This window comes from Corvus cornix, chromosome Z (genome assembly GCF_000738735.6).
Source record: "Corvus cornix cornix isolate S_Up_H32 chromosome Z, ASM73873v5, whole genome shotgun sequence".
In the NCBI taxonomy this organism is placed as follows: Eukaryota; Metazoa; Chordata; class Aves; order Passeriformes; family Corvidae; genus Corvus; species Corvus cornix.
In genome coordinates, this window is record NC_046357.1 from 44931840 (window position 1) to 44945993 (window position 14154).

Genomic DNA, 14154 nt, shown 5'->3' on the forward strand with positions numbered 1-14154 from the left:
ACCTTTTACTTCTCTAGCAATTCTGTATGCTATCTTTCTGCTTGGATTAGTTTGTGGTATCTTAGTAATTTTAGGTGTGAAGAATCAGTAGTGAACTTAGGTACAATGGCAGGGGACTAACATACTAGCCATCAGGAAAGTCCCTCTGAGTGTTTGCTCATGGATGGTAGCAATGCTGACTCAGGACCTGATCCCACCGGATGCTAAGCACCATTTCGTTTTGTATTTTCCTCAGTAGAAGTAGCAATGCTTAGAGTTAGCCTCTCGGATTACACCACCTTGGGGAAACTCAGCAGTGCACAAAATCCATATAGGTACATAAGGAACACCCAAACTACACTCTGTGTCAATCATTCATGCCCTGATCCTGCAGATGCCTACAATGTTCTTCCTGAGAGCAGTCCAATTGACTGAAACAGGTCTACGCATAGCAGAATTAGGCATACATGTTTTTGTTTGCAGGACTGAAGTCTTGTACTGCACTGGTAGAGGTACTCTTCTTGGAGAAGGGCTTATGTACACTTCTCTTGTTGGGGATTGAAAGATAATGTTGTGTTTATACAGCTTTGGAATACAGCCTGCACTTTTTTGAAAAAAATGAGGAAATAAAAGATACAAAAAAGAAGAAGGAAACCCAAGAGTGCTAAGGCAAACTGCCAAATGGCACATCATACCTACTTTGTCATTCATTTAGATAACATCACAAAGGCAGACCAGAGGAGTTCTGTAAACATATACCATACAGTACATCAGCCACAAGAAATTAAAAAAAGAAAACAACCCTGTAATTCTTTTCTTTCTGTATTGATATTCTAGTAATTGAAAGAGATTGCCTAGCCACTAATCATAATGCTGTGGTTTTTGATTTGTTGTTATTTTTTTTCTGTAAAAAAAGAAAAATAAAAAGAAAGAATGGAAGTAAAATGCAGTGGATTGCAAAAGAAATGGTCCCTGAATGCAAACAAGGGACAACATGGAAAGTGGGTTTATAGAAACTTAGAAAATACAAAATATAAAAAAGTTTCCTAAGTTACTTTTTTCCCAGTCTAGGAAAAAATACACTGAAAAGAGGGTTTTTTTTGTTTTTCTTACAAAAGTTAAGGCGAGTAGTTTGTTGTGGCAAAATGCTATTACTGAACCAGTTTCTGACTCTACTTTTTTGTATCCCCTCGTGCTGAAACTGAAAATGTACATGTGATGGCGTAAGTTAAACAGACAGGGATTTTGCTTAAAACAATATAAAAAAACCCATCCCGTAACAATCCTTAAAAATATCTCTCTCTGCTTGACCATAGAGCAGACCGCTTCCCTTGCGCCTGATTGTGCATGGATTTCCACAGGCAGCCTCCTATCCAAGTGTAAGGGGAAAACCAACCCCTTCATAGCCCAAACCATCCCTGGAAAATCAGTTTACATTCACCAGCCTGGGCTAATGCATCTGAATTCTCCTGTAACTTGTCTGCAGGCTAATGGCTAGAAGGGACAAGGCAATGTCCAGCATGACTGCTGCCCTTGTGGAGGAGGATGATTGGAGTAAGCGTGTTTCAGCAAAGGCCCTGTGATTTCAGACCCATTAGCTCCTGTTTCATGTTTTTCCTGACCTCAGATGTGGAATTGCCTTTGACCTGTAAAGACCAACCCTATGCAGGTGAACCTTTAGCTTTCCTGGATCTACCGGGGCCTGTTAACCATGGAGTTAATGTGAACACATAAAAACGACTGGCCTTCCTAGGCACTCAGTGTTAGCTACAAGTACTGAGCAGTAGGTATTTGAGAGGTTTAAGGTTTAAGGCTTGTGCTCTACTTCTAACCACTAAAGGGCCACTTCTGGACTGTGGTGTGCCACCATCTCCCCACTGTGCTGTGCCTCAGATGGTACAGTGGTCTCAGACACGTTCTGGTCCCAGCGTCAGCAAGCATCTCCCACAGCTGGCTGCTAAGGGAGTCATCCCCAAAATGCTGAGTCAGTGCTGAACCAGAAGGTCGTCTGACAGGGGAGCACATGTCTCAAGAGATGCAGGGAGAGAATGGGTTAGGTTAATATGATACCCCAAATTTTCCAAGCAAGGAGGTTTTGAAAAAAAATGTCCATATGGGGAGAGGAGCAGCAGGGGGAAAAAAGCTCAGGCTGTGAAGACACCATGAGGCCAGGGTGGCTGTGAAGGTGGCATCACACCCAGAGAGGAAAAGGTGGTGAGCAAAAAGATGACTGGCCAGGCCAGGGGGAGATGGCTGGGAGATTTGTCTCCAAGTATTACTGGTGAGGTGAGCAGGCCCCAGAGTGAGAGAACTATGGCAAAGCACTCCTGGTTCCCACATCGTTCACAGGTAGATGCAAGACGTAAAGGGCTTCACCCTTTGTGTTTCAGGGCTCCTAAACATGCCTGGGCACAGCCTCACCTGGCCATATTGGACTTGAAACTTAAGGTCTTGTTTTAAGAAATGTTTAGATTTGTAAATGCTTAGCATTTCTGGGAAAAGAGAAAAAGGGAAAAAACCCCTACCCAACCACCACTACCAACAACAACCAAAAAAGTCCCCAAAAACCCAGATAACTCAACCAAAAATACACACAGGCTGCTAGATTCTAACAAACAGCCACCAGACCTTTTGTTGCAATATGAGGCTCTGTGGCCCTTCCCCTCTGTGATAAAACTTAACCACCTAAGCCTGAGTCAAAAAATGATGTGCAGAGCTTCTCTGGGTGAGTTTGGTCCTTCTCCCAGCCGAAAGCCCCCAGGGGAGGCAAAGGGAGCATGTGGAAGTCTATTCATTTCTGCCACTGCAGCAGATATGGAGGTCAGCAAAATTTCTGCAGGTGTCAGAGGTGAGGCTGCCTTTCACTACTCTTGCTTTTTTTACTACTTGTTTGGGGTTTTTTTGTCTGACAGTCACCTGGGCAGTGATGAGAAGTTTCATTGACCAGTTCCATACTGACAAGTGACCTAACATGGGAATTACCTTTTACTTTTTTTTTTTTGGTATATGTAGGTTTTCAGTGTGCCTCATATTACCACCACTGAACAAGTGTCTTTTTTAACTGGCACAGAAAGAAAAGAGTACAGAGCAAGAGCTGTGTTTTATCAGATGCTCTGAACTAACAATTAATGCAGTAAAAGCACCATCCAAGAAAGAACAGAAATATCATAGGAACCACCTCAGACTGAAAAGAGGCTTTTTTTGTTTTCTTTCTTTTTCTTTTTTTTTTCACTTTTTTTCAGTTGCTGTTATTGATTTTTAAAGTCTGATAGTTTCAAAGACACTTCAAAATAATCTTCAGTACTTGTTCACACTATCAGAAAATATAAAACCTGATTTTTAATCTCACTCATGTAGTTATAATTCCAGAGTAACTCCACTATGGTGAGTGAAGTTAAACTTAAGCCAAACCAGTGTGATACAAGAATCAGGTTCATAATATCTCACCATGAAAAAGCTAGCTGCTTTCTCATTTAGAAGAATCAAGGAACAAGAAAAAAAGAAACATCTATTGATTTTGGATGCCTTCACATTTTTACATTTTCATCTTTAGTTGTTTTTAAGAGGCCTGCTTTTCAGAGGTCAGACGAAGAAAAATGTACTGGAAATCAGGCATCTTTTAGTGTCCCACATTAGAAAATGAGGCATCCAAAACCACCAGCAGTTTTTGAAAATGTTAGTCTTGCGGCTATAGGATCTCCCAAAACAGCTGCTCTGACAAAACTCCAGTGGGTTCCACGGGAGTTTTACCTGGACAAGCAGGGCAGTATCAGACCCAGCTGCCTGTCATTATGTAGGTGCACTGGAGGTACACTCTGTGAGAAATTACACTTCCATAAGAATTATAAAATAAAACTCTGACTCTGCCCCCTTTCCCAGAACTGAGAATTTTGCCACTGAATCAAGTAGGAACAGGGTCAGACTGTGAGAAAAATTCGTTTGTATTCTAGGGAAATAGAAAGCAGTATCCCTCATCTACTGGAGTTCAGCAGGAAAACTTCATGTATAAACATTGGCAGAGTTACTGAAAGGCAAGTAATTAGATCAGTGACTCCATTTCTGTTGGTGTGACAGCTGCATCTTTTTCATGTCAAGTTAATTTCAACTGTAATTTGGGGAGATGAAGTGCATATACAATACTGTAATCTGGAAGATTTATATAAGGCAAAATGATCATTCATACATTTTCTAGAAAGAATAATTAAGGTCCACTTCTGGTATCACCAATAAGCAGAAATGGGTAATGGGTTTTTCTGACACCGCAAACTAAACTGGAAAGTAACTAAAAACCAAAATTATGCAATTTTTCAGGAAAGGCTTGTCTGAGTTTTAGCAAATTAAAACAGTAAAGCGATCTGAGCCTTCCCCCAAGAAATAAAAAATATGATCTATAAAATAATGCTTAATGTGATTTTTCTTAAAAACGTAACATTTTTTTAAGGCTCTTATATCTGGTGGCTGTGAAACTCAGACTCCCACAAAATCCTAGGAATCTGATCAAGCCTGCCAGGTATTTAAAGAAAAAACATAAAAAGTGTTCTCATTATATATATAAAAAAATATATATAAATCAAATAAATATGAAAACATATGTTCCATTTCTCATTTATCTCTCACTCTGTAGTATTAAGGAAAAAAACCAAAACAAAACAAAATGCCATCACCAACAACACAAAAGAAAAAAAGAAGCCAAAAACCCCCAACCCCTCCCCAACACCAAGTAGTATGTCTGATGGGAAAATAACCATGTGTTCCTCTTCCTGAAGAACTAGAAAGAAAAGCAACCCAACTGCAAGGCAATGGAGGCATTCACTTCCAGTTCACAGTATTGCAGTTAGAAGTACAGTGAGGTCTACGTAAGTGATGGAGCAGGAGCTGCCTGGAGCAGGGAAGGAGGAGGTGTTCACATGACAATACAGCATTGACAGCGCTTTTTCTTTTGTGTACCTGGGGCAGCTTCCAAGGGCAGGCTCTCTTCCTTCCCCTCAGGTGAGGAGGGCTCTGTCGTATCCGACAGGGGCCTGCCAGAGACCAGCTCAGCAGCGTTCCCATCCATGGTGGAAACATCAGTCACTGTCTTCTCCCGCAGTGACTTCTCGTCATCTTCGTCGATCAGCACAAGCTCTGCCTTGATGGTCTCATCATAGCCCAGCACTTTCTTTGTCTCCTCTTCATCATCGATGTTCTGGTAGCCCATAAATATCATTGTCACTGGCTGATCTGCACTGGCCTCTGGGGTTTCACCACCACAGGGTTTGTCTTGTGGCTGAGGGTTCACAGCACGTCCTTTGCTGGATTTGTGTACCATTTCCAGCTTTGCCTCCTTGAAGAGCATTTGCTCCTTCATATGGCTAAGGTTTCCATCGGCTACCACATTTCTGTCTGACACAGTCATTTTTTCATACCCTCCTTTTACACTTGATTGTCCAGCTTTTTGCATAAGTTCATCTACGTCCTTTGAGCTTAATTTATGTACTCCATTTTCTACCACTGTGCCACCAGAGTGAACCTCATAGACTACCTTGGAACCATCATCATAGACTTTGAATCCTCTTTGATGGGCCTCATCTGGGCCAACAGGTGAAGCAGAGACAATCTTGGTCTCTCCTGTCTGTTTGTCTTTCTCCACATTAATTTCCATGGTGCACAAAGCTTGAATGAAAACAAGAGAGGAAGTGCATGTTACAACAAAAAAAGCCAGTGAATGGTTAATTGCCAAACAGACAAAGAAAACTATGGTGCCCCTTTTTCCTACCTCCTGCTTCTAAAGGGCTAAGTGTTCTACATTAGAGGTGGGATGCAACACTGTGAACTCTGTTACACTATGGCTTTTTATGCAGGTGGAGGCTGGGTGTAATTGCGGCAAACAGGACCTAATCTTCCGGCTCACGCCACATGGAGCTTTCTCTGGTCAACTAGGAGCACCAAGAGGTTAGGTGTAATTTAGGCAAGGGGAGGTGATAGCATGCAGGTTGCCCTTTAACTTTCCATTCTGAACTTGCCTCAAAATTCAGAGAGAACCTGTCTACTCTCTTTTCTGCCATCAAACTGCAAGTTTTGTTTGCTGCAACACTCAGACCATTTAATTATCAATGCTTGTCCTTGCTTAACTCTTCCATCCGTAGCACTCAAAACATTTTAGAGGGGTGAAGAAATATTGTTTATCTCTGTTCTACACGTGGGAACAAAATCACACAGGAATAGGATAATTTCTCCCACAGGTGTGTGGCAGGGCAGCTCTCTCAGCTTCCACACCAAGGCATCAACAGACCTCTGCTTCCAGGTTAAGAGAATGTACAGAATAGCCAAGAAGTGCTCCCTTGATTATCTGAATAAAGAATTAAGCACCACTACCAATGTTGAAGAAAAAAGTAATAATGAACTGATTTTCAAAGAGTCATGAAACAACAGGTAAAAACGTGTGAGGGATGTTGCTTTAGAATAGCAAACGTTTTCTAGCAGTTAAGGATGTAGTAATGAGATGAAAAGTGTAGACCACACAGTAGGAATAGATGAGCAGTCTACTTTGCTCCAACACCCATTTTGAGATATGATGACATATCACTAGACAGCTTTTCAAAGAAAAAATGTGAGAAGGTATTTCAGATTTTCCAGAGTGTTCATTTGTTTAAGCATTCCCTGTATGCATATGAAGACATTTTGGCTCTTGGACAGACATCCACAGACACTTAATTACAAATTACCACAGGCAGTGACAAGTTGTTTGTGAAACTAACAGTGAACACTTTCATCAACGAACCTCAATGGTATAATCATGGTTTATCTTACCTGGGGATACCACAAACTGAAACGTTTGCTTTTTTTCCTGATTTATTTTCAAGTGAGTATAGAATATTCTTGCACCAAGAACCAATGTAGCTTGGTATGTTTGTATTTAAAAAAATAATTAATATTAAAAATTACTGTTACTTTAATATATTTCCTCAGTCTTTTTATTCACACACAGTAGAATCACTTTTCCTGTAACATTAAAGCAAAGTATTTAATCAGCAATAGGAAATTTATCATGACATGCATCGTTACACTGCCTAGAGTGCTAGACAGAAAATGAATGTATTGGTGAGTGGGTGCATGCTGTTCTCTGTGACATGGTCTCCTCTGTCCCCCAGGAGTGCAGTCTGGTGGGCAAAATGGTTGGGTCTGGCCATCTACATGCTGTGTGCATCTGCTCAGACCTTGGCCAGCCCCAGCAGGACTGTCTAGGTCGAGTACACCGCACAAACACCTGCATGGAGCCAGGGGACAGAGGTGCCGGTGGGTGAAGGAGCGTTGCTGCCTCTGAGAACGATGCACTGCTGAAGGCTGGAGTGGGCTGCAGAAGCAGTGTTCTCAGCTTGACTATTGCAACCTAGTGGATTATCCCTAAGGACTGTGTTTTACCACTGCTTCAGGAGGTTTATGAACTAGTTGTGTCCATAGCTGTCATGACCCTGAGCACAGGTTGCCCATTTCCTCCATGAAGTAGGACTTACAGTTTTTTGTTTATCTCCCTCCTGTGCTGGAGTTTTCATGCCTGGCCATCCCACAGCAGCCTGGGCAGCCAGAAGGCAGCTGCAAGGCTGAGAGCTGAGCTCTGCTCTGAGGTGTGCAGCTGGAGACAGCAAGGCAGCTGGCATGGTTGGAAACAGGAAATTAAGGCTGGAAATAAGGAATGAACTGTTGCCCCAGGGCTGGTAGTAATTAAGCTACCAAGCCATTGCTCTGAGAAACTGTGGCAGACAGCACCATGGTGCAGCTCAGAGAGCAGCTGGCATGGATCACTTGCTCAGGACTGTTCCAGCCCAGGAACTGGTGTGCAAGTGCCCTTTATGTCTTATCCAAGTGCCTCTGCTCTGAAGCCTTTAATCCAATTTATAGTGATAATGAAACAAAGAGATGCAGGCACCAACACTAACGTTTCTAGAATTTTCTAGGTGCAGTTTCTTGAGGCAGAGGAAGAAAGGAAGAAGAATTTTGTTTATTGTCTTAGTGCCTAGGGCTTGGGTGAGTGGGCTCTGAACATCACTTGACCTCACTAGGACTGCTCAGGCAGATATTGTTCAATGACTTTCAATATTACAAAGGTAAAAATAGAGGCTGGCTAGCCTATGGTGAAGATGCTAAAACTGAGAGGTATCTGAGTGGCCAGCAGAACTGAAGCAAAGCTGAACCATGAGGCAGCAACAGCACATTCAGAAAATCATCTGTAATGGGCAGAAGTTCCTGATTTGTCTGGAGTACCACAACCCAAAAGAGAGGGCACCACCAACCCATCAACTAGCTATCTGTTATCTTCTTAGAGAGAAGTAGCACGACCCTGAGCTCCCCTAGAGCTCCTGTGCTTCTCTTTTTCTTTGAAAATTAAAAATATTATCTGGGGCATGGCTTTTTATTTACAAACTGGTGATTTTCCTGTGAAATAGCTGAGTGCCATGTATTTGTAGTGCAAAAGAGGATGCAATCTGCCAGACCCTCCCTGTCTTGATGCACAAATATATTGTGCATTAAAAGAAGGGTTGTACAGTGGGAATGAATTCAGAAGCAGATAGCAAAAATCTGATAGTTAAATCATGTGGACCTGGTCATATTTGAGTTTGTGATCTTGAGGAGCATGAGCCTGGCAAGGAGCAAAGACAAACCCCTGAACTTTGCAAGAGTGAACTTCAACTGTTTAAGGAGTTGGTGAATGAAGATCCCCTGGGAAACTGTCCTTAAGGACTGAGGGGCTGACCAGAGCTGACAAGGCTTCGAGACCACTTTTCTTAGCGCAGTGTGTAGGAAATCAAACAAGGCAGGCTGGAAACTGGCATGGCTGAGCTAAGGTCAGCTCCTCAAACCAAGGAGTAAGAAAGAAATATCTACCAGTGGAAGCAGGGACAGGAACCTGGGGAGAGTACACGAATATGGTTTCGTGTGTAGGAATGGGGTCAGGAAAGGCAAGGCAAAGCTGGAATAGGACTTGGCAAGAGATGTGAAGAGTAACAAGAAGGGATTCCGTAAGTAGAAAAAAAAGGCTGAGAAGAATCTACGTCCCTGTATCTCCCTGTAAACAAGAAGGGAGAACTGGTGCTGACTGATACGGAGAAGGCTGAGGTACTCAATGAGTTCTTTTGCCTCGGTCTTCACTGGAGTCAGACTTCACAATTCTCTGAAGTAGCTGATCCTCTGGGTGGGTGTGAGGGAAGTTAAGACCCTCCCACTGTAAGTAAAGAAGACACTTGGGATCACTGATGAAGCTTAATAGGGACTGTATGACATGCATCCCAGGGTCCTGAGGAAACTGGCTGATGTTCAAGGCCAGGCTGGGTGGAGCTCTGAGCAACCTGGTCTAGTGGAAGGTATTCCCGCCCTTAGCAGACAGGTTGAAGGAATGAGATGATCTTTAAGTTCCCTGCCAACACAAACTATTTAATGATTCTATAATTCTGTATTGTTGCCAAGCTACTCTCCAACATATTTGAAAAGTCATGGCAGTCAGGTGAAGTCCCCAGTGGCTGGAAAAAGGGAAGATCTGCCCATGTTTTTTAAAAGGGGAGAAAGGAAAAACTGGGAAACTACAGACCAGTGAGCTTCACTTTTGTGCCTAGGAAGATCATGGAACAGATCCTCCTAGATGATATGCTAAGGCACATAAAAGATAAGGAGGTGATTTGAGGCAGCCATCACGGCTTTACTAATGGAAAATCATGCTCGACTAATCTGGGGGTCTTCTGCAATGGAATAATGGCAATGGTCGCCAGGGAAGACCAACAGATCTATCCGGGCTTCCGTAAGGCCTTTGATATGGTCCCCCTGACATCCTTATCTCCAAATTGGAGAGACACAGATTTGATGGATGGACTGTTCAGTAGATAAGGAATTGGCTGGCTGGCTGGAGCCAGAGAGTTGTGGTCAATGGCTCTGTGTCCAGGTGAAGGCCGGTGATGAGTGGTGTCCCTCAGGGGTCTCTCTTGGGACTGGTGTTTTTCAGTATCTTTAAAAATGATGTGGACAGCGAGATCCAGGGCCCTCAGCAAATCTGCAGATGGCACAAATCTGAGCAGTGCAGCTGGACACACCAGAAGGAAGGGATGCCATGCAGGGAGACCTGGACAAACCTGAGAACTGGGCCCATGAGAACATCACGAAGTTCAGCAAGTGCAAGGAGCTGCACCTGGGTTGGAGCAATTCCAAATGTGAGTACAGACTGGGAGAAGTCATTGAGAGCAGCCCTGAGGAGAAGGACTTGGGGTTTCTCATGGATGAAAAGCTGGATATGAGCCAACAGTGTGCACTTGCAGCCAATTGCATCCACACATCAAAAGAAGTGTGGCCAGCAGCTTGAAGGAGGTGATTATCCTCCTCTACTCTGCCCTTACTCTACCCCCCTGGAGTACTGCATCCAAGTCTGGGGTCCTCAGCACAAGAAAGACAGAACATTTTTGGAGCAGATCCAGAGAAGAGCCATGAAGATGATGAGAGGGATGGACCACCTCTTCCATGAAGACAGCCTGAGAGGGCTGGGATTGTCCAGCCTGGAGAAAAGAAGACGTTGGGGAGACCTTATTGCAGCCTTACGGTACCATTAGGAGGCTTATAAAAAGGAGGGAGAGGGACTTTATATATGGGCAGATAGAGACAGAACAAAGGGCAATGGTTTTAAACTGAAAGAGGGCAGATGTAAGCACTCAGAGGGTGGTGAGGCACTGGAAGAGGTTGCCCAGAGAAGCTGTGGATGCCCCATCCCTGCAAGTTTTCAAGGCCAGGCTGGATGGTGCCCTAAGAAATCTGATCTAGTGAAGGGCATCCCTGCCCATGGCAGGGGAGATGGAACTAAATAATCTTAAAGTCCCTCCCAACCAAAACCTACAATTCTATGGTTCTATATTTAAGAAGAGTTGCAAGATACATGTTTTTATCTATGGTATGGAGTACTGACACATAACAATGTCTTCTTTATTAGGGAGACTTTGGGCAATAAGTTCTAGCACTTCTTGGAAGATGCTGTAGAAAGTTAACAGGTGAGATCCTTTTGTATTTCAGCTCTGGCTAATTTGCTTAAGCTTTTGACTCTGTCAACATTTTATTTTCATGCCTTCTACTGTGATTTTACTGCAGTGTTTTTAGATATTGGCATCACATGTGGTTTATGACCAACCCAGGGACCACATTAAAGCTACTTGGCTAAGTAAGTGCATAAACATATGTGAATTTCTTGGAAACTGTTCATCAGTAAAAGGCACTGCCATGGGAGAAGTGAATAACAGAACCTTGCTTATCTGTCTGTGTGCATAATGTTTGTTCTCTGTGGGAAAACCTAGCAGCTCAGCTTGTCAAAGTAGTTGAAAAATGAACTAACGTTGATTCTAAAATGTTTTTATTTAACCAAAGCATATTTACTGCAAAATGTGATCTACTAATAGAATACAAAACTACCTGACAATAGACTTGAAACTGAAAGCAGTACTTGAAGATGACAGCCAGTATTCACAAGTACAAGTTTTCTGCACAAGCTTTAATTACAGTGGAACATGATGCAGTGCTTCAGGACAACAAGATCCCAACGTGCCAACAGAAGGATCTAGATTCTGCCTGTTCTGTGGATTCAGAGGCTGTTCTTAAAAAAAAAATCTACTTACACTTTGAGCTTGTTTTAAGATGGATGATCAGTGCCCACCTTTAAGAACACCTACTGCACACACGATACGCTTATCAAGGACTACGTTAACAAGGCTTCTCAGTCATCCAAAGAATGAAAGAAATTATTACTTCCTTGTTGTCAACAAAATGGCACAAAACCCACAGAAAAGCTTGTATTAAAGACATATCAGGGTAAGCAGTGGTGGAAGGGAAGATTTTGGAATGGTTTGCAACAGAACTTATGGAAAAAATTACATATTTCATAGTGGTGTACAGTGCCTTAGCTGCAGACATTGCTCTGCTATGCTTGTTAATCCATTCTTCAAGTAAGCCACCTTTTATCCTGCTCCTTGGGACACCTCTTAAATAGCCACCAGAAATTTGGTCTTGAGATAGGGAGTACACTGTTTAGAAAAGAAGGATTTTGAAAAAAAAGAAAAAAAGTACATCTTCTAAGAATCAAGTTGTTACATTTAAGACACACATTCAATCTGAAAAATAGGTGTTAGAAAATTCTCTGTATGACTCCAAGCACAAAACAAGCCTACCTTTTCCCAAGAAGAAAGAATGGCCTACAAAGAAGTATAAAATGACATAAACATTTGAAGAATGTGTATGGTCTTGTGAGTGCCTGTCTGGAGTTGCATGGGTACAAGAGAGGACAAAACCTTGGCCTAGATACCATGTACTTGTATCAGCAGAGATGGAAAGAACTGAATGTTTCCATGTTAAAAAAAAAAAAAAAGGATGTTTCCTATGGTACTTGTATGTAGTTCAACTACGTTGTTTTGAGAGTACTCACTGCAGTTCAAAAAGCCTTGACTTATTTACAAAAATACATATCAAGCAGCATTTCCTGGCATTTAAATGACATCAGGACACCAGACTCATTAAGGTAATATAACGAAAGAGTTCATGGCTACTGGACTGGTATTATATACTTTGTTCCTTGAGACTTACCAGCTACTCTGCTTGATCCGTTCCACCCAGGAACTGGCTCTGCTGTTCGTGAATAGAGGGTTGGGAGTTCAGGGATCTGGGAGTAAATGTAATTTACTGCATCTGGTGTCAGAGAACAGGAAACAGTTAGATTTGTTCTACGAGCCCCAGTGGCTTCATTGCTTAGACAGCAGAGTGTTGTCAGCCCTGACAATAGTCACTGGAGCTTTGTACTAGATAATTGGATCAAAGCAAACAAAGTGCAAAGTCACTGTCCTGTGATTGGTGTTCAATAGACTAGCTGAGGCAGGAGGGAATGGGTCCAGATGACTCAAACCTTATGTCAGATGAACACATAAAATTATTTGTCAGGAGGTTCTGGATTTATCAAGTCTGTGACCTTTAAAATTGGGGGTGGGGTGGGGAAGGTAAGGAACAAACCTGATGTGATACCCAGAATACATGACATTTCAAATAGGGATGTAAAAGCCTAAAAATGCTAGTGTTGACTGACTAGGATAAGAAACCAGCTCTTTTGTACCAGTTGTTTCCAATATTAGTGAATCAGAATTTGGCTTTTTGTTCTTAATGTTGAAATTCAGCTAACAATAAAATCTCACATAAATATTGATAGGGTACCAGTTTTGGTCTTCAGTAGCTATTATGCTCCTGCCAGTGCTGCAATGCCGTAATTCATTAACAAATCCTGAATTAGTAGAAAGCTATCTTAAATGATTGACTTGTTTTACATTTGAGCTTATGGCTGCTTGTCATAAGCTAAACGTGTACTTTAGAAGAGATACTAATAAATTTAGAGGTATTTCTATGGAGATATTTTGTGGCTGGGTTACACACAACTAGCATTTATTGTTCTGGTAGGATTCAGTGGCTGAGCTAAGAGCAGAGCTCAGAGGAGAGATGTGCAAATAACTGACTTAAGGTTCAGGCACCGGACCAAAATGAAAAAAAAAAAAATCACATTATTTCCTGTCAACTGGAAATGTTTTCAGCTCTGTATGGACATGGTTAAATTTATGTTCAAACATAAAATCCTATTTGGTGTGAAACAGACCATTCTTTTTTCTCCAAGGGTATTTCGCCAGTTCAATGTATAATTTGTCAAGCCCTTAGTACTGCCTAGTCCATGTGTCAGGGTAGGAAGCAAAATTTGCCTTCCTCAAAGACTCTTGTTGCTATAAGCAAGTGAGAGAGGTTGACCAGTGCAGACCATAAAAGGGAACTGGTGAAATGAGAGTGAAAATGAAATGTCCTGTTGTAAGCTGCTTGACTGCATCTGGTTAAGGGAGATACTTTCATCACACTCCCTACAGGCTAACACCCATCCCAGAAAAAATACCTACACCTGGTAGTGTCCTCAGGAAGGACATGATGTGCCACCTCTAATCCCAAAAATTTTTTTGGCAGGAAAAATGGGACTGATACTAGTGAAATGGTTTTACTCCCATACCTGTCAGTGGTGGCCACCAGTGCTACTGGATGCAGAAAAGTAAGTCCCCAGAATGACACTCCATCCCTCCACGAACCACTGTAGGTAACTCAGGTAAGGAGTCCTCTTTCCTCCCTTCCGGTGTCAGAAAAGTAGGGCACAGAGGCACA

General features: G+C 42.3%; 1 protein-coding gene across 7 annotated transcripts in view; it reads right to left on the bottom strand.

The window, feature by feature from the left end:
* PALM2AKAP2 (PALM2 and AKAP2 fusion) overlaps window positions 1-14154 on the bottom strand; it is a 267420-nt gene that overhangs the window by 137616 nt on the left and 115650 nt on the right. For 4 of the 7 annotated variants that reach the window (XM_010401306.3, XM_039567783.1, XM_039567785.1 and 1 more), the window contains 2 exons: window positions 12559-12660; window positions 4927-5631 (listed from right to left, as the gene is read on the bottom strand). The exons of 1 other annotated variant lie outside the window; for it this stretch is intronic. In XM_010401306.3, coding sequence (XP_010399608.2) covers window positions 4927-5631; window positions 12559-12660 — 807 coding nt within the window. The remainder of the gene's footprint in view (window positions 1-4926; window positions 5632-12558; window positions 12661-14154) is intronic. 2 more of the 7 variants (XM_039567784.1, XM_039567786.1) reach the window with 2 other exon arrangements.